Genomic DNA, 19,131 nt, shown 5'->3' with positions numbered 1-19,131 from the left:
ACACCAGACGTGAATCCTCCACCGATCATGCAGCTGCTTACCAGATATCTGGGTCCTGCCGGACCACTATCCACATATCTCTCAACCAGAGATTTTGTAAGGCAGTAGTAACTCCTTCAATGCACTAAACCACTCCGTGCTCAACGAGGGATATAGAAGACAACAAGACAGAGCTCCACATAGCATAAATCCGGGTAATTTATTTTTAAAAAAACAGTAGTAAGCATATGTACATACAACTCACATTTGGGTTGAATAAACCAGCATTTGGCCTGTAACGCCGGCCGGACGTGTCCAGGAACAAAAAGAGGCCACTCGTTTTGGAGGAATGAAGGGGATGGCGTCCACACGTCACTCAATCCACCCAAAGGGTGGCAGGGTGGATTGAGTGACGTGTGGACGCCATCCCCTTCATTCCTCCAAAACGAGTGGCCTCTTTTTGTTCCTGGACACGTCCGGCCGGCGTTACAGGCCAAATGCTGGTTTATTCAACCCAAATGTGAGTTGTATGTACATATGCTTACTACTGTTTTTTTAAAAATAAATTACCCGGATTTATGCTATGTGGAGCTCTGTCTTGTTGTCTTCTATATCCCTCGTTGAGCACGGAGTGGTTTAGTGCATTGAAGGAGTTACTACTGCCTTACAAAATCTCTGGTTGAGAGATATGTGGATAGTGGTCCGGCAGGACCCAGATATCTGGTAAGCAGCTGCATGATCGGTGGAGGATTCACGTCTGGTGTATTAATTGCAATATTTCTGGAATCTTCACGGGTGTTTTTATTCATTATATGGACTTACTATCTAATTTAAAATTAGTCTTGGACTTTATGGACTTTTTAAACACTAATATTGTTACTGTTTATTCAATTATCTGAAGTTATGGTTTATCACTGTTTATGTTGTTGATCACTGGGTTTACATATATCAATATCAGCAGGGTAGGAAACCCTGACTTCCTGATTCCATTGGATCATTCATTTAGATACAATGGTCTTCACATACACTTGCTTAATACAAGTGTGTATTTGGGTTTAGCGCAATTATTTTCTTTTTTCACATATGCCAGTGTGCATCATGCATGCATAGTACATTTTTTGAGGATGCAATTTGCTTATCTGTTAGATCTGATAGGCATCCCAATGGACAACTGAATGAGGGCACATAACAGGCTGTCAATACTGCTGCTAGTTTTGAAGAAGCGGTTTAGTGTTGTCAGTCTGTTAATTGCAGTACAAACTTCTTAGGCCCCTTTCACACATGCAAACAGTATGTCCATATTTCATCCAACCGTTTTTGGATGAAATACGGACATACATTAATCCCTATGGGCAGTGGTGTATCTAGCGTATGGCAGACATAGCAAGTGCCATGGGCGCCATTGAAGGCGGGCGCTGGTGAGTGGCTGGCAGTCTACACACTGCTCAGAGATGACCCCTGGCAGAGCACACGGTCAGTGCTCTCCTCTCCAGGAAGGTCTCTGAAAGGTAGTGTGTGGGTAGGGTGACTCCTCCCTCGGCACATCCTAATATTCTCCCTGCAGGGTGGGCGCTCACTCTCCGTGGCCGTGCAGTGTACACGGGTGGGCGGCCGGAGGAAGCTGCTGCACATGGGAAGAGCTGAGTTGCTGCACATCTGTGCCCCCCCAATTACAACGATAGTCAGGGCAATTGCAGAGCGATTCTTTGTGTGTGTGTCTCCCTTCCCCTCCTGTAAGCTCTCAGCTGCTGGAGGGATAGACACACAGAGAATCGCTCTGTACTGTGTGGAGAAGGGCTCACAGCAGTAAGATTCAGGACTGTATGATTTCAGTGTCCCGACTCCCGAGCATCACAGGGAGGAGGGGATATTTGAATCTCATCTCCTCAGCCAATAATACTTTGCCCATGTTGCAGCCCCTCCCACCCGCCACATTTTGACTTCACTTCCAGGAAGAAGAAGCCAGAATCAGTCCTCAGTGTGCCAGCAGCCATGTGAGTTTTTTCTTTATGTTTGCTTCAGAGAGGGGGAGAAGGAGGTTCTGCAGCAGCAGACAGTCATAGATTTGTGCTTTTAATGCAGGTGATAGAGGAAGAGGGGAACAGGACCAGTATTCTTTTATCTATTCATGTTGTCATGTATTTACTCTGGCACTCTACCACCCTAACCTGGCACTACCACCCTAACCAGGCACTCTATCACCTGACCTGACACTATAACACCCTAACCTGGCACTCTAGAATCCTAACCTGGCACACTACCACCCTAACCTGGCAAAATACCACCCAAACCTGACACTATACCACCCTAACCTGGCACTACTACCCTAACCTGACTCACTAACACCCTAATCTGGCACTCTACCACCCTAACCTGGCACTCTACCACCCTAACCTTGCACTACCACCCTAAACAGGCACTCTACCACCCTAAGCAGGCACTCTACCACCCTAACCTGGCACTCTACCACCCTAACCTGGCACTCTACCACCCTAACCAGGCACTATACCATACTAACACTACCACCCTAACCTGGCACTCTACCACCCTAACCTGGGACTCTACCACCCTAACCTGGGACTCTACCACCCTAACCAGGCACTCTACCACCCTAACCAGGCACTATACCACCCTAACACTACCACCCTAACCAGGCACTATACCACCCTAACACTACCACTCTAACCAGGCACTTTACCACCCTAACACTACCACCCTAACCAGGCACTATACCACCCTAACCTGGCACTATCACCCTAACCTGGCACGATACCACCCTAACACTACCATCCTAACCTGGCACTCCTGTATATCACCTAACCTGGCACTATGCCACCCTAACCTGGTACTTTGTGTTGGTCTATCACATAAAATTCCAATAAAATAAATTTTTGGTTGTAACATGACAAAAAGTGGAAAATTTCAAGAGGTACGAATACTTTTTCAAGGCACTGTGTGTGTGTGTGTGTGTGTGTGTGTGTGTGTGTGTGTGTGTGTGTGTGTGTATGTATATATATATATTTTTTTATAGTTGGGTCCCCTACTTTTATTCCTGTCCCCCCATGTGCCTCCCCCTAAATCCCTTAATATGAAAGCTAGCGATACCACTGCACAGAAGACTGAGTGACAGCGCAGCAACAGGAGATTCAGGGGATACTTGTGCAGCTATTGATGGCACAGTGCTGTCCCGGAGTGATCAGCGGGAACAGATGGTGCGGGGTGCCGGGCACTGATCGAACCGATTTTGGAGTATCGCTATGTCCTGTGGCTCGGGATCATGCAGAAGAGTGTGCGCTATAACGAGGGTTTGCTCTGTACCTGGCTCTCCTGGCCTGCAAGGAGGGCACCAAGAGGGGGCAACTTAGCAAGAAGGCGGCCAAGACCAACAGTTAGCATGGCAAGTGGTTCACCCTCTTCTGCTTCGAGGGAAAGCAGAGAACCTGACCCTCCGGACTCTACATGCTGGAGGGTGCCAGCTGCAAGAGGATCCCACCACACCAATGTCTACCCATATATAAATATATATATATATATATATATATATATATATGTATATATATATATATATATATATATATATATATATATATATATATATATACACACTGGGCTCCATTCCTGCCCAGGACACTAGCTACACGGAGTTAGTATGTTCTCCCTGTGTGGTTCCTCTCCTACTCCAAACATATGCAGGTAGGTGAATTGTACCCTGTGTACAGACTGGCAATGTACATGGCTGATCACATTCTACACTGACCCTACAATCATAGAGGACCCTACACATATCTATGTATACTTCCATTCAGTCCTGTCCAGCTCTTGGCGGATTTTGGGCCATCGCTCATCTTGGATAGTTTTTCGGACATGGGGTGATCACCCATGTAGATTGCCACTTTATACAGACAGGGGACCATCCCCTACCAACATGGCTTTGGACTGTGCCCACACCAAGAGAACATGCAAACTACATGCAAATAACTTCCTGGCCCAGATATAAACCAAGTGAGGCAAGTCCCAACCACTAACCTACTGTTCTCCCTATATACCTGTATATACTGACAGTATTATCTGAAAGACGGGTTTCAAATGTTTTGACAGGGGCACAGTTTCAGTGTTTGGCATAAGCGCCATTTTCACTAGATACGCCTCTGCCTATAAGATAGCGGGTGTCAGTGGATAAACATCCGCTGACACCCGATCTCATCTGTCCCTGCTATGGTCCGATTCTTCAGACGGATGAAAATCCTATTTTTCCATCCATCTGCGGATCGGATTGGGTGAACATGGACAGACGGTCTGTGTTCATCCGATCCCCCCATAGGGGAGAGCGGTAATCTGACAGGGCGGTCCCTGCACAGTGTGCAGGGACTGCCCTGTCATCTGCCGACTCAGATGGAATCAACGGAGCGATCCCCGCTGAGCAAGCGGATAATAAAGGAATGGATCCTCATGGGATCCGTGAGTGTAAAAAGGGCCCTAACAATGTAAAAAAAAATACTTAAATATTTTTTTTGTTATGATATAGGAAAACTGCAAAATAGTGAGACATAATGCCAAACATAATAGAAAAAATATTTTGGGTTTTTATACTCGTCAACATTTTAAATATATTGGCCCGAATTCACATACATCGGCGCATATTTATGCGGGCGTAGCGTATCTAATATACGCTACGCCGGCGCAGCGCACTGATGCAAGCACAGTATTCACAAAGCACTCGCCCCCAGTCGCTGTTAAAGATATGCTGGGTTTCCTCAGTGTAAGCCAGCATAGGTGGAAGTGGGCGTGAGCCATGCTAATGAGGCGCGACCCCATGTAAATGAAAGACTGAGCGTCATTAAGTTACGAATAACGTATGGCGCATGCGCCGTCCCGTGGACGCATCCCAGTGCGCATGCTCAGAATCACGTTGAAACAACTGCCTAAGATACGTCGAATCACTGCCTACAACGTGAACGTAACCTACGCCTAGCCCTATTCACGTACTACGCAAACGACGTAAAATACGACGGCTGTGTTCCCTGGTCCATACCTTTGCATGACTTGTGCCTCCTATATGGGGAATAACTTTACGCCGGATGTACGGCGTACGCAAACCGTGTATATTATGCGCTGGGCGCAACTACGTTCGTGAATCGGCATATCTCCCTCATTTGCATATGTGCATAGAAAATCTATGGGAGCGGAAAATGCGCCCAGCGTAAATATGTGCCCATGATACGACGGCGTAGGCAAGTTACGTCGGTCGTAGGAAGCCTATTTTTAGGCGTATCTCAGATTGTGGGCACGGCGCACAGATACGACGGCGCATAAATAGACGTACGCGGCGTATCTCGAGAGGTCAGCGTAAGTGCTTTGTGAATCCGGGCCATTGTGTATAAAATCTATTCCCGATAAAAAATAAATAAATAAATCATCAAATATAATCTAATAATATATGTATGTTCTATGGCAAATCCTTAGCTAATCTGTAAAAAATGGGATTAAATATTCAACTTTGTTTTCAACATTTTCCATATAATTGTCAAAAAGCCAACATCCATTTACGGTACATGCAAAAAAATTGCAACTCAGGAGGGGTATCATAAAATACATGTGGCATGATTCAGACTGGCATTTTCAAATATATGATTATGAGTCAGTAATGGATTTTTGGCAACCCAATACTACAGAGCCACGTTGACATGGAAAATCTATTTAAAACATTTTTAAAAAAACATGAAGGTCTAGCTGTTTCATATGTATGAGTTTTATATGACTACATGAGTTCAAACTGATGCTGTGTAAGGGATTGCTGAATATTAACCTATGATATGTACTGTGCTGAACACAGAATATATCAAGCCCAGGTAGACCCAGCAATCAATTTTCTGCCTCCTAGCACAAAAGGAGATAAAGAGGCTTGCCTAGTGTAATAAATGGGTTCAGCTATTCAAAGTCACTGTCTTTAAAATGATACACCAAATATGTTGCGCTTGAGTGCACAAAAAATGCCTTATGTGTACGCCCAGTAAATCACAATTTGCTATATGTTGTAGTAGTAATGTCCTTCTGTTAAAATGGTAATAGGACATATTTTTTGTGTTGGGAATTTACTTTATCCTGAGAAATAATGTCACATAGGTCTTCAGTTAGTACTGAACTATTTATATAAAACAAAAGTTCCTAACTGACTAGTACATTATTATGATTATGATTATCATGATTATAGAAGCATTTAAAATATGCAGAAAACATCACTAATCCCTATGCTAATATATTGTAGAGGGTTGCCAAGGATGCTGGGATTTCTTCACTAGTTCTCCCAATTTTGTGCCTTCCTCATTACATCTCTCTACATACTTGTTATTCCCTAGGGAGGATTGTCCTGGATCCAGTCCCTGATTCTGGTATGATTGGAGAATTTACAGTGGATAACAGCAGAATACAGTGGATGGATTTCACTTTAGAGTGACAAGAATGATAAAAATGAGTATATTCCTCTAACACAGAACAGTCCCATGAAGAATCCCTACACCATTTCAGCTCCTTAAAGCCACAGTGCATTGAATGCTGAGGTGATTCCTCTGTCTTTATAAGGCCCCGTACACACGACCGAGGAACTCGACGTGCCAAACACATCGAGTTCCTCGTCGAGTTCAGTGTGGAAGCTGCCGAGGAACTAGGCGGGCCGACTTTTCCCATTGACTAACGAGAAAATAGAGAACATGTTCTCTTTTCGGCCCGACGAGTTCCTCGTCGGCTTCCTCGCTGAAAAGTGTACACACGACGAGTTTCTCGCCACAATCCAGCTCAGACCCAGTTTCTGGCTGAATTCTGCCGAGAAACTCGGTCGTGTTACGGGGCCTTAGAGTACTAAGATGTCTGTTTGGCTTTTTCCGGCACAGAGTAAGATCCGTCCTAGAGCTGGCATCAGATTTCTTCTCAGGATAAAGGCCCTAGCTGGGAATTACCTGCAAGCTTTTCAAGCTTGCCATCTGGTAACCGTGTCTTCTATGTGGTGGAGGTGCACTTTTGGTGTGTTGGATTAACCTGTCACGATGAATAAAAAAATGGACACCTACCCATATGGGTTTAACTGATTGCTTCAATTGATGATCCTGTCGACTTTCGTTCACTGTTTTACGCATACACATTTAGGCACTGAGGGCCAGATTCACAAAAGAGATACGACGGCGTATCTCCTGATACGCTGTCGTATCTCTGAGATACGATTGTCGTATCTATGCGGCTGATTCATAGAATCAGGTTACGCATAGATAGCCCTAAGATCCGACAGGTGTAACTGTGTTACACCGTCAGATCTTAGGTTGCAATTCTAGGCCGGCCGCTAAGTGGCGATTCCATTGCGGTCGGCGTAGAATATGCAAATTACTAGTTACGCCGATTCACGAACGTCCGCTTTGCCCGTCGATCTAAATTTATGTTGTTTCCATAGAGATGCGTCGCGTAAAACTAAGCATGCCCTCTGGGTGGTCTAACCAATATTAAGTATGGCCGTCGTTCCCGCGTCGAATTTTAAAATTTCACGTCATTTGCGTAAGTCGTCCGTGAATGGAGCTGGACTCCATTTATGTTAACGTCAAAACCAATGACGTCCTTGCGACGTCATTTAGCGCAATGCAACCATAACATTTTAACAACACTGCTTGTTTCCACAACATTGCATGTCTGGTCTTCATACGTGTACGTGAGAGTTGTTAATGAACTAGCTACAAACTATGGCAGTAAATCAATATTGTTTCAGAAGAAAGGGAAAAAAATGAGGATTTAAGTTAAAGTTCCAGGCCCTACTTACCCTTTCTAGTTCAGTAAGAATTAGACACTTTTGTTTAGATAATGTCAGTCTTTAATGTCCCTAAACTACCATGCATCGTTCTTGCAATGAAGCATTGCTTTTCTTTGTTAGGTCAAAATTATAATATTCATGGAGTGATTACACATTTTGATATGTAATTTCCCTCGTAATTATTCCGGTAAAAAAAAAAAAAAATTCTAAAGTTTTCCAAATAGATGTTTATAATGTTGTACACAAAAAGAATGAATATATTGGGAAACAAAATAAGTTGATGAGTAAATGGTACTTGTAAAAGTAATGCAATCTATACAAAGCAAAACTCACTTGACAACCAGTTTTAAAGATGTCAGAGCTAAATATACCACTTGTCTAGGTAATACTGACTGCAACAAAAATGTAGATGAAAAATTGACAATGCACTGTAAACACACATATCTGTCATTCAGCAGTATGTACAGCAATATTTCTTTCAACTAACACCAGTGAGCAACTTTTGAAAAACTAAATATAATCCTTTTAGTTGTATAAGTTTTGCTCAAAAATATAATTATCCAATAATGACCAGAGTATGTATCCTCGGAGGAAACTTTATACCTCTGGTCTTTTAACCTTTCCAAACCAATAAGCATAATCATGTTTTATACAACACCAGTGTCAAATTTGGTCTTTAGACTTTACTGCTACAGAATACCATATAAAACAGTAAGCAATTATGGTACTCGTGTGCAAGCCTACTTCTAGATACTTTTGTATGATACATTTTATAGTTCACAGCTTAAACGTTAATGAAAGGTAGCCTTGATTGGTGGAAGAAGAGTATTTTAATATATACTCACATCCCATTCAGAACTGCCTCGAGCGAAAAATCCCCCACATTTTGTTTCCATCATTAGATGTCCTCAGTCTTATGGACTATTTCCATGCATTAACTACCTCCTGCCCGCTGTATAGTAAAATGATGGCAGGCAGGATCCCCTCTTGTTCTGGGGCAATGTCATATGACGTCGCCCCCAGTGTCACCACTCTTGTGCACCCTCAGGGGTGGGCATCATGGCGGTCGCGCCGTGTCCCTAGTATACGACGCGACCCCAATCTGGGTAAAGAGCCAATGACGTGACTCTTTAACCATGTAGTCGGCTGGGTCCAATCACAGCTGATCACATGTAAACACAGAAGAGCCATTTTTCATCTCTCCTCACCTCACACTGACAGAGTGTGAGGCGAGGAGAGCCGATCATTGTCACCAATCAGTGCCCATCAGTTACACAAATCAATGCCCATCAATGCCATCCATCAGTGCCTATCAGTGCCGCCTATTTGTTCCGCCTATCATTGTCCACAAGTTCTGCCTATTAGTGCCCATCAGTGCCACGTATCAGTGCCCACCAGTGCCACCTATCAGTGCCCAACAATGCCACCTATCGGTGTCCATCAGTGTGGCATATTGGTGCCTCCTCATCAGTGCCGCCTCATCAGTGCCATAAGTGCCGCCTCATCAGTGCCCATAAGTGTCGTTTATCAATGCCCATTAGTGCCACCTTATCAGTGCATATCAGTGAAGGAGAAAAATTACTTATTCACAAAATTTACTGACAGAAACTAAGAAGAACTTTTTTCCAAAATGTTTGGTATTTTTTTAGCAAAAAACAAAAACAAAAAACTGCGGTGATTAAATACCACCAAAAGAAAGCTCTATTTGTGGGAAGAAAATTGTAAAAAATTTATTTGGATACAGCGCTGCATGACCATGCAATTGTGATGGAAAGTGTGAAAGCTAAAAATTGGCCCGAGCCGGAAGGTGGTGAACGTGCTCAGTATTGAATCAGTTAAAAGGTAACTGTTTTTCTATTAACATATGTGTTAGTAAGTTCTGGTGTAACAGGCTGCCCAAAAGTTTGGAAGGGGTTAAGGCTGCCAACTCCTGGGTGTTCATGGCTCTGCACCCATTGTGGAGGGCTTTAAATACAAGGGGAGGCAACCTAGCTGGGTCTTTGAGCCTTCTACATGGGCATAGATAGGAAGGATTGCTGCAATATGTAAGGCTGGGCTGAGCATGTGGTCTCCCTTTTGGGGCACCCAGTTGGGATGCTGAAAGTGGGTTATGGACTTTGCTGAAAGGACTACTTTATCTAGAGTAGAGTATGAACTGGGCAGCCTAAACTAGGGTGAACTAGAACTCTGTATGAAGGAATCTGTGATAGACTGTATTACACTAATTCTGTATCTGCAAGAAGTTTCAAGTAAACGTTCTTAAAGTTTCAAAGTGTCTGGTCTGAAATTATTTAAGAAAAGAAGTGCATGCAAAGTGTAATAAAAACAGGGCTTGAAAGAGGAGATGAAAAGAAGTTAAGAAATTAATGCTTCCAAGGGTTAACAAGTGGTGAAGCTGCAAAGTTATGCTGCCATTGCCATGAGTAACCAGAGGAACGTTGGGTGCGGAAGCCCCTATGGATCTAGACTGTATGTCACAAAGAAGAGGAAGAGTGAGGTTCCTCGAAAGTACAGAAGCTCAGACTCACACAGGTCCCAGAAGACAGCGGACCCCATTTCCCAGGAGCACAGGGGAGGCAGGAAGAGAATGAGGATCTCTGCAGAATAGGAAGTGGAAGATTAGGATGACTACCTAGCAACGCGTTTCTGGTAAGTAAAAAAAAAAAACATTTTTTTTCAAATGTTTAACAGATTTTAAGGAGACTGTTAGGCTGCGTACACACGGTCGGTCCAAACCGATGAAAACGGGCTGAAGTGCAGTTTCATCGGTCCAAACCGACCGTGTGTATGGCCCATCGGTCCGTTGTCCTTCGGTCAAAAATTTTAGAACTTGCTTTAAAATCGAACAGATGGACCTCTGCCCGATAGGTCCAAACCACTGGTTAGTACACAAATACATCGGTTAAAAACCCGCGCATGCTTAGAATCAAGTCGACGCATGCTTGGAAGCATTGAACTTCGTTTTTTTCAGCACGTCGTGTGTTTTACGTCACCGCGTTCTGACCCGATCTGTTTTTGAACTGATGGTGTGTACGCACACCAGACCATCAGGCCACTTCAGCGGTGAACCGATGAAAACGGTCCGTCTGACCATTCTCATCGGTTTGGATCGACCGTGTGTACGCGGCCTTAGTGTAATTTTTTTTTCAGGGTGTACCTGCGCTTTAAGCAAGTGTGAAGTTGTTGTGAAGTGAGTTGGGCACAAAGAATTAATAGTACCAAGAGTTATGCTAGCTTCTAAGTTTGGAGCACCGCCTTAATGCAGACTTTTCATGACCACAGTGCTCATCCAGGCATTAGCAAGCACTGATTCTAGTGTCCACAATCAGGCATGTTAAGCCCTGCCCACAACATGTCCCTATTTTAGTTAATAGAAAAACATGCCAAATCATCGCTGGCTTGGTTGACATTTATTTTGGTACTAATAAGGCTGAGAGCAGTATCAAGACTCTTGAGGATTATTACTTCAACCAGTACATCAACAACTTTCTCTTCAGGTAAATAGTAACACAAAATAGTTCTATGCTATTAACCACTTCCGGACCGCCACATGTACATTTACGTCGGCAGAATGGCACGGACAGGCACATTGGCGTACCTGTACGTCCCTGCCTAGACGTGGGTCGGGGGTCCGATCGGGACCCCCCCCAGTACATGCGGCGGTTCACGTGGCTTCAGGAGCGATCCGGGACGAGGGCGCGGCTATTAGTTTCTAGCCGCCCCCTCGCGATCGCTAACCGGAGCTGAAGAACGGGGAGAGCCGTATGTAAACACAGCTTCCCCGTGCTTCACTGTGGCGGCTGCATCGATCGATTGATCCCTTCTATGGGGAGATTCGATCGATGATGTCAGACCTACAGCCACACCCCCCTACAGTTGTAAACACACACTAGGTGAACCTTAACTCCTACAGCCCCCCCTGTGGTTAACTCCCAAACTGCAACTGTCATTTTCACAATAAACAATGCAATTTAAATGCATTTTTTGCTGTGAAAATGAAAATGGTCCCAAAAATGTGTCAAAATTGTCCGAAGTGTCCGCCATAATGTCGCAGTCACGAAAAAAAAACAAAAAAACTATCCCCTATTTTGTAAACGCTATACATTTTGCGCAAACCAATCGATAAACGCTTATTGCGATTTTTTTTACCAAAAATAGATAGAAGAATACGTATCGGCTTAAACTGAGAACAAAAAAATTATATATGTTTTTGGGGGATATTTATTATAGCAAAAAGTAAAAAATATTGAATTTTTTTCAAAATTGTCGCTCTATTTTTGTTTACAGCGCAAAAAATAAAAACCGCAGAGGTGATCAAATACCACCAAAAGAAAGCTATATTTGTGGGGAAAAAAGGACGCCAATTTTGTTTGGGAGCCACATCGCACGACTGCGCAATTGTCTGTTAAAGCGTTGCAGTGCCGAATTGTAAAAACCCCTTGGGTCATTTAGCAGCATATTAGGAATAGGAATTGAAATGGACAAGCCTCTTTTATATTGGTTAACTAAAATTGCAAATGTATTATAATCACATGTAGGTGTTTAATTTATTTTGGTACTAATAAGGTTGACAGCAGTGTCAAGTCTCTCAAGGTCCATCACTTTAACCAGTATAACAACAATTTTCTCTTCAGGTGAACTGTGACAAAAAATAGTACTATGCTGTTAAAGATAGCACAGTAGTAGGATTTGACATTGACAAGCTCCTTTTATCATGGTTAACTAGAAATTACAAATGTGTTATAACCACATGTAGGTGTTTCAGTTTGCAATCTAGGTTACGGAAGGTAGCTCTAAGCCTGTCTCACAAGCATTTCAGTAAAGAACAAACTTACATAAGCAAAGGCACCACTCTGCAATGAATAAAATGTCAGACATTTTTCACACGTTACCAGAGAGCAATGAGAAACTTTTAATTGGATTGGAGATTGACAATGCACAGTATTAAAACTTACCAGTATGTCAATACAATAAATGTTACATTACTAAAAAAGTAACATAGGAAGCATGAACTGGGAAGTTAGAAAACATGTCATTAGTAGATTTCTTTCTACAATAAGTAAAAATAAAATCACAACTTCCCATTTGTAGAATGAGTGTTAGCATATTTTATATAAAACATACCTTTGTGAAAAAATGTCTCTATAAGGGCTGCCATGTTGTAATGCTATGCCGTAGCCCCTGTCTGCAATTGTATTTCCTACTGTGTAGAAGGAACAGTCCTGGTCATTTATTGCCACATGCTCCAGCACTGCAGCATCCCATACAAACGCATAATTTCCATGTTTTACCTGTAAAAAGATTACAGAAGAGGTTAGAGAATTCTACACAGTCAAGAAACCTACATTACTTGTAATAAAATGTTAATAAGAATTTGCCAATTTATTTTAGTAGGACCTCATTTTTGATTATGGCCACCATGCCATAAATGTTATATATTTTACAGGCATGCAAGGCGTGCACTCCTGGCTTCTGACAGGCTTCTAAGCAGGATTCAGACTGGCGGCATTAGTCTAGCAGCGGTGGGGAGCTGCGGGGGTGCAAGTCAGGTGGCGGTTATCAGTACAGGCTGTGCTAGAGCTCTCCCCCCTTGTGGCTGCTACATCAGGCACCGGACCGGAAGTCTTTCCTGCTGTCTTGGGGTCCCCTTACAGTGGTGAAACGCCAGGGTCTAGGCACAAGTGCAGCCTCTGTGAACCTAGCAGTTCCGCCACTGCATTCTGCAGTATAGGACCTTGACTACATATGTTAACCACTTGCCGACCGCTACACGCCAATATACAATATATGTCGGCACAATGGCAGTGGTGGGAAAATGGGCATGCAGGTACATCCCTATAATTTGCCGCGCTGCTGGCGCGCGGGCCCCCGCAAACTTGATGTTCGCCGGCGGCCCGCGATCGTGACACAGAGATGGAGAACGGGGAAATGCCTATGTAAACAAGGCATTTTCCTGTTCTGCCTAGTGAAATGGCAGGGATCTACTGCTCCCTGTCATCGGGAACAGTGATCTCAGTCATGTCAGTGGCAGCCCATCCCCCTACAGTTAGAATCACTCCCTAGGACACACTTAACCCCTTGATCGCCCCCCTACTGTTTAACCCCTTCCTTGCCAGTGTCATTTACACAGTAATCAGTGCATTTTTATAGCACTGTTCGCTGTATAAATGACAATGGTTGCAAAATAGTGGCAAAAGTGTCCGATGTGTCCGCCGCAATATCGCAGTCACGATAAAAATCGCAGATTGCCTCCATTAATAGTAAAAAAAATACTAATAAAAATGCCATAAATCTATCCTCTATTTTGTAGACACTATGGGCCAAATCCTCAGCCAGGCGGCGTAACTTAACTTTCAGCAGTTAAGTTACACTGACTTAAAGTTTCTACCTAAGTGCCTGATCCACAAAGCACTTACGTAGAAATTTCAAGCCGTGTAACTTAAGTGCCGCCGTCGTAAGGCGGTCCTCCTCTCCGGGGGGCGTTTACAATTTAAATGAGGCGCGCTCCCGCGCCGGCCGTACTGCGCATGCGTGTGACGTCATTTTCCCGACGTGCAGCGCGCAAACGTAATTGACGCCGGGTGGCTTTGTGGATTGCGACGGGACACTAAAGTTGCGACGGGTGAAAAAAAATATACGCGCCGGGAAAACAAATAATTTAAAAAAAAAATGATAACGTCGCTCAGCATGCATTCCTGAGAGGGAGAACTCCATGCCAATTTTCAAAGAAAAAACCGGCATGGGTTCCCCCCCCAGGAGCATACCAGGCCCTTAGGTCTGGTATGGGTTGTAAGGAGACCCCCCCCACGCCGAAAAATCGACGTAGGGGGGTCCCCCTACAATCCATACCAGACCAGTATCCAAAGCACGCTACCCGGCCGGTCAGGAAGGGAGTGGGGACGAGCGAGCGCCCCCCCCCCCCTCCTGATCCGTGCCAGGCCGCATGCCCTCAACATGGGGGGGTTGGGTGCTCTGGGGCAGGGGGGCGCACTGCGGGCCCCCCCACCCCAGAGCACCCTGTCCCCATGTTGATGAGGACAGGACCTCTTCCCGACAACCCTTGCCGTTGGTTGTCGGGGTATGCGGGCGGGGGCTTATCGGAATCTGGGAGTCCCCTTTAATAAGGGGGTCCCCAGATACCGGCCCCCCACCCTAAGTGAATGGATATGGGGTACATCGTACCCCTATCCATTCACCTGTAGGCAAAAAGTAAAAGTTATTAAATACACAACACAAGGGTTTTTAAAATAATTTATTATTCTGCTCCGGATGCCCCCCCTGTCTTCTTTATTAGCTCTATTACCAGGGGGGGCTTCTTCTTCCACTCTCCGGGGGTCTTCTTCCACTCTCCGGGGGTCTTCTCCGCTCTCCGGGGGGGGCTTCTTCTTCCGCTCTCCGGGGGGGGGGGCTTCTCCGGACTCCGGGGGTCTTCTTCTATCTTCTCCCCTCTTCCGCTGTTGACTCGGCGAACCCCGGTTCTTCTGCAGCTGTCCGGTGCCTTCTTCTTCAGCGCTGGCTGCCTGCTATCTTTGTGTGTTAGCTCAATTACTAGCAGGCAGCCGGCGCGGTCTTCTGTGACGTCAGGTTCTTCTCTTCCCTTCTTCCCATCTTGACTCGTCGCCTCTTGTCGCTGTAATGATGGAAGCGCGCCTTGCATCCCATTTATATAGGCATCACCGTCCCATCATGCTCCGGTAGGTACCCACGTGGTGGGTGCACGTGGGTAGGCACCCACCACGTGGGTACCTGCCGGAGCATAAGATCCGGCGGTGTAAGTCCCTTACAGATGTCGGATCTTCTGCCTAACTTAGGAAAACTGCTTCTGAGGATCAGTTCCAAAGTTAGAACCAGAGATACGACGGCTTACGCCGGAGTATCTCTTTTGTGGATATGGCCCTATAACTTTTGCAAAAAACAATCAATATACGCTATTGCATTTTTTTTTGCCGATAATATGTAGAAGAATACATATAGGCCTAAACTGAGCAGTTTTTTTTTATATATATATTTTTGGGGGATATTTATTATAGCAAAAAGTCAAAAATATAGTTTTTTTTTTTCAAAATGTACGATTTTTTTTGTTTATAGCGCAAAAGATACTCAAATTGGCCATGACAAGAAATGCTAAAGGGGTGTTTTTCAAAGTGATTTCTCAACAAAATAAAGCATGGTGAAATGGATGGATGATTGCGTTTGCTTTGGATATTAAAAATGAATTAAATACCCTTTTAATTTTGTGTAAATCACATACAGTTAAGTTCCGCTTTCAGAAAATGTATACAAGAGCACAATATATTAAATGATATGCTAAAATGTAATGTTCTTTATTTGTCTGGATTTGCTTTGTAACACAACACAAATTCTCTATTTTTTATTTTTTTTATAAGCGTAATTTTACCTTACCTTCTTTTGTTATTTGCAGGTTTCAATAAGTTACATAATCTCAAAAAACAACAAACAAAATGCCTCATTTACACTTAACTATAAAAAGTACAGGCTAATTCCGTGAAAAGGTCAGACCTTTACTTGTCACTTCAAGTGCATTATCCTGGAACACATAATGCCATAAATCGGCATAATCAATTTTAGAGTAAATGCTTCAACCTCTATTATTAAGGAAATTTGCATAGAGTAGGTAAAACTAAACAGAAACACAGTGTGATGCATCAAAGCAGTAAACATTAAAGACATGTATCTTTGCCAGTTACATTGTCTGACTTTCCTGCTCCCCAGCTGATCCCGCACATAGACGCTACAGCTGGCAATAGGACTCCCCGCACAGCGGACGATTTCTGCAGTCGCAAAGCCAGAGTCATATCCAGCGCATGCCATCCTAGTGCCGGGCTGGCACCTACCAAGTAAGGGGCCATTCAGCCACTTTGTTTTTATGTATTTTAATAAATGATAATGCACTATCAGTTCCCTTTTGTTTTTGAATCCTGAGATACGATTGAGCCAATCACAGCAGTCTGAATAGATGGTGTCCAAGTGTGCAGGCACATTAACCTGTTCAGCTCAACAGACCATCCTTTTTAATTAAAGGGGTCCACACCCTCTGGTAAGAGTTTTGCAAATCAGAACACATCGGGTGAAGCTGTAATTAGTTGGTGATGGCTGTATGATTTCTCACCGCTTATCGTATGATCACTCATTTCATCGGGAAATTACACCTTATGGACTGCACTAATTAGAGTGCCAAAGAGAGACACTTTATTTATTTTTATTTTTTGTTCATAGCATTTTTGTGCACATTCACGGGATCGTGAAACATTTATATTTTTTTTTCAGCATTTAATTCACAATATTTAGCACTCTATTGTCTTTATATAGTTATCTATCGCATTGTGTTTTTTATTCTTTTTGTCACAGGAGTGTTTAATATAGTTAATATATCAGACCTACTGAGAGGTCCCCTTTTTTCGTGTGAGGGTATCTTCATCAGTGAGTCCACCAGTCCCTAGCGCCCTCTTTCACACCTACATAACGTTTTACATGACTTTGCATTTGTCACACTTCTTTGCTTTTTATGCTCCCATAACTTCAAAGTTACTGTTTCCCTGTCTGTATACATTTCCTGACTCTTCACCCTTTTTATTTTGCACAAATACGGTGTAAATCATTATGTCTAAATGATCGTAGTAACTAAAACGTAAAAAAAAAAAAACTACACGTAAAGCCATTGCACTACTTTATGCGAGTTGGGGCGTATTCTGAATGCAGTGCAAGGAATAAGTTGGGCCTTACTGCAACAAAGGACAGCCATGCCACACTGAAGCCACCTACATTGTTCACACCTCCCCATATCAACAAACAATCCTCAGTATTAAACTGGTGTGTACAGTGCTGAGTGCTGGGTGTGGTTAGGTTGTGCTAACAGTGGGAGGGTCTTAAAGGGACATAGTTGCATACATCCTCAGTCTAACAGACACTCACAATACTCATTCAATGTAAATTAAACTTTTCTATTACATATGCATTTCAGCCTACCTTAACTACTTGCCGAACCAGCCGCTGTCATTCTACGGCGGCAGGTCGGCTCTCCTGGGCGAGAGCCCGTACAATAATGTCCGCTCTCTTAGCGGCCACTAGAAATGAGAGGCAATCCGCACGGACAGACAGCGCGGTGACGTGTCCGCGCCGTCACCGCGACGATGACGCGGTGACGTGCGCGACGCAGGAAGGTCAATGCTTCCACGCATGCGTCTAAGTCATTCGACGCATGCGAGGGATGGCGGCCGCTCGGACATGTACGGTAGGTCTGTACAGACGACCGAACATGTCCGAGCGGACAGGATTCCAGCGGGCTGTTTTTAAACAAGTTTGGAAATATTTGCCCGCTGGAAAAAGGCCCGGCGGGCAAATGTATGCTGGAATCCTGTCCGCTCGGACCAGTTTCAGCAGACATGTTCGGTCGTCTGTACGGGGCCTTAGACTTGAGTTTACGCTTAAATGAAAGTCACTCTTAGAGCAGTCCTCCTTTAGATCACAGCCCCCCCTTAGACCAGAGTCCTTCTTACCTTATGGGGTAAGAGCCAAGAGTAAGGGGACACAGGAGCTGGGAGGTAGAGTCAGGGGGTGGAGAAACAGTGGTGGAGAGTTCACTAAGCAGGGGTGGATTCCAGCTACACATGCATTTCAACAAACCTTTGCATTAGAGGTTAGTGAATTATTCCAAATCAGTAAAATAATGTCTCTAGAAATCATTTTTAAAATGAATGATCTAAAACACAAGTGCATGTATAGTTGTATACGTTTTGCCATGCGATGAGTAGAAAATTATATGATGATAATTTTTTTTTTTTTTTTAAGAAAATTATTTCTGAGTGTTAACAAGCAATGTTTTACTTCACAAATTTAATACCAGCTCTAAACCTTAGAAATTGAATGTGTGCATATTTTAATAAACACTGCAGTTAACAATGTACTAGAATTATAAAACCGGTTAACATGGCACTCACACCCCTGACAGACTGTCAAACTGACAACCTCTACTTGTGTCTGAAATTTGAGAAACAACAGATATAATTGTGTGCCAACTTTTATAACTGTGTAAATTCCCATCTGTTAAAAACCGAAGCTGTCACATAACAGAATTTAACAATATTTATAATGCAAAAAATTTGGGAGCAGAGGAAAAAAAAAACATTGACATAGAAAAGAAAAGGCAACTCTCAATTCATGCAGAAAATCTATGTGAGATATTGCAGCATCTGAAGAAACAACGATTCAAATGCTAAGTCTGCCAGCCCAAATAAGTCAATTTCTTTTAGCAGACTGCTCCATAATAAAATGGAAAAATAGCAGCAGAAGTCACATTCTTGTAGTGACACTGTCAAAATCAATTCAATTTCTTGCATGGCACA

General features: G+C 43.6%; 1 protein-coding gene across 1 annotated transcript in view; it reads right to left on the bottom strand.

Annotated features, from left to right (window-relative positions):
• The window catches only part of GRID2 (glutamate ionotropic receptor delta type subunit 2), a 740,228-nt gene that overhangs the window by 134,827 nt on the left and 586,270 nt on the right, over positions 1 to 19,131 (bottom strand). The window contains exon 13 of the mRNA XM_040344854.1: positions 12,893 to 13,059. Within this exon, the coding sequence (XP_040200788.1) occupies positions 12,893 to 13,059 (167 nt within the window). The remainder of the gene's footprint in view (positions 1 to 12,892; positions 13,060 to 19,131) is intronic.

The sequence above is a fragment of the Rana temporaria genome, chromosome 1 (assembly GCF_905171775.1).
Source record: "Rana temporaria chromosome 1, aRanTem1.1, whole genome shotgun sequence".
Classification (NCBI taxonomy): Eukaryota; Metazoa; Chordata; class Amphibia; order Anura; family Ranidae; genus Rana; species Rana temporaria.
Note: the sequence above shows the minus strand (reverse complement) of the source record. Positions and strands in the feature narration are given on the sequence as shown.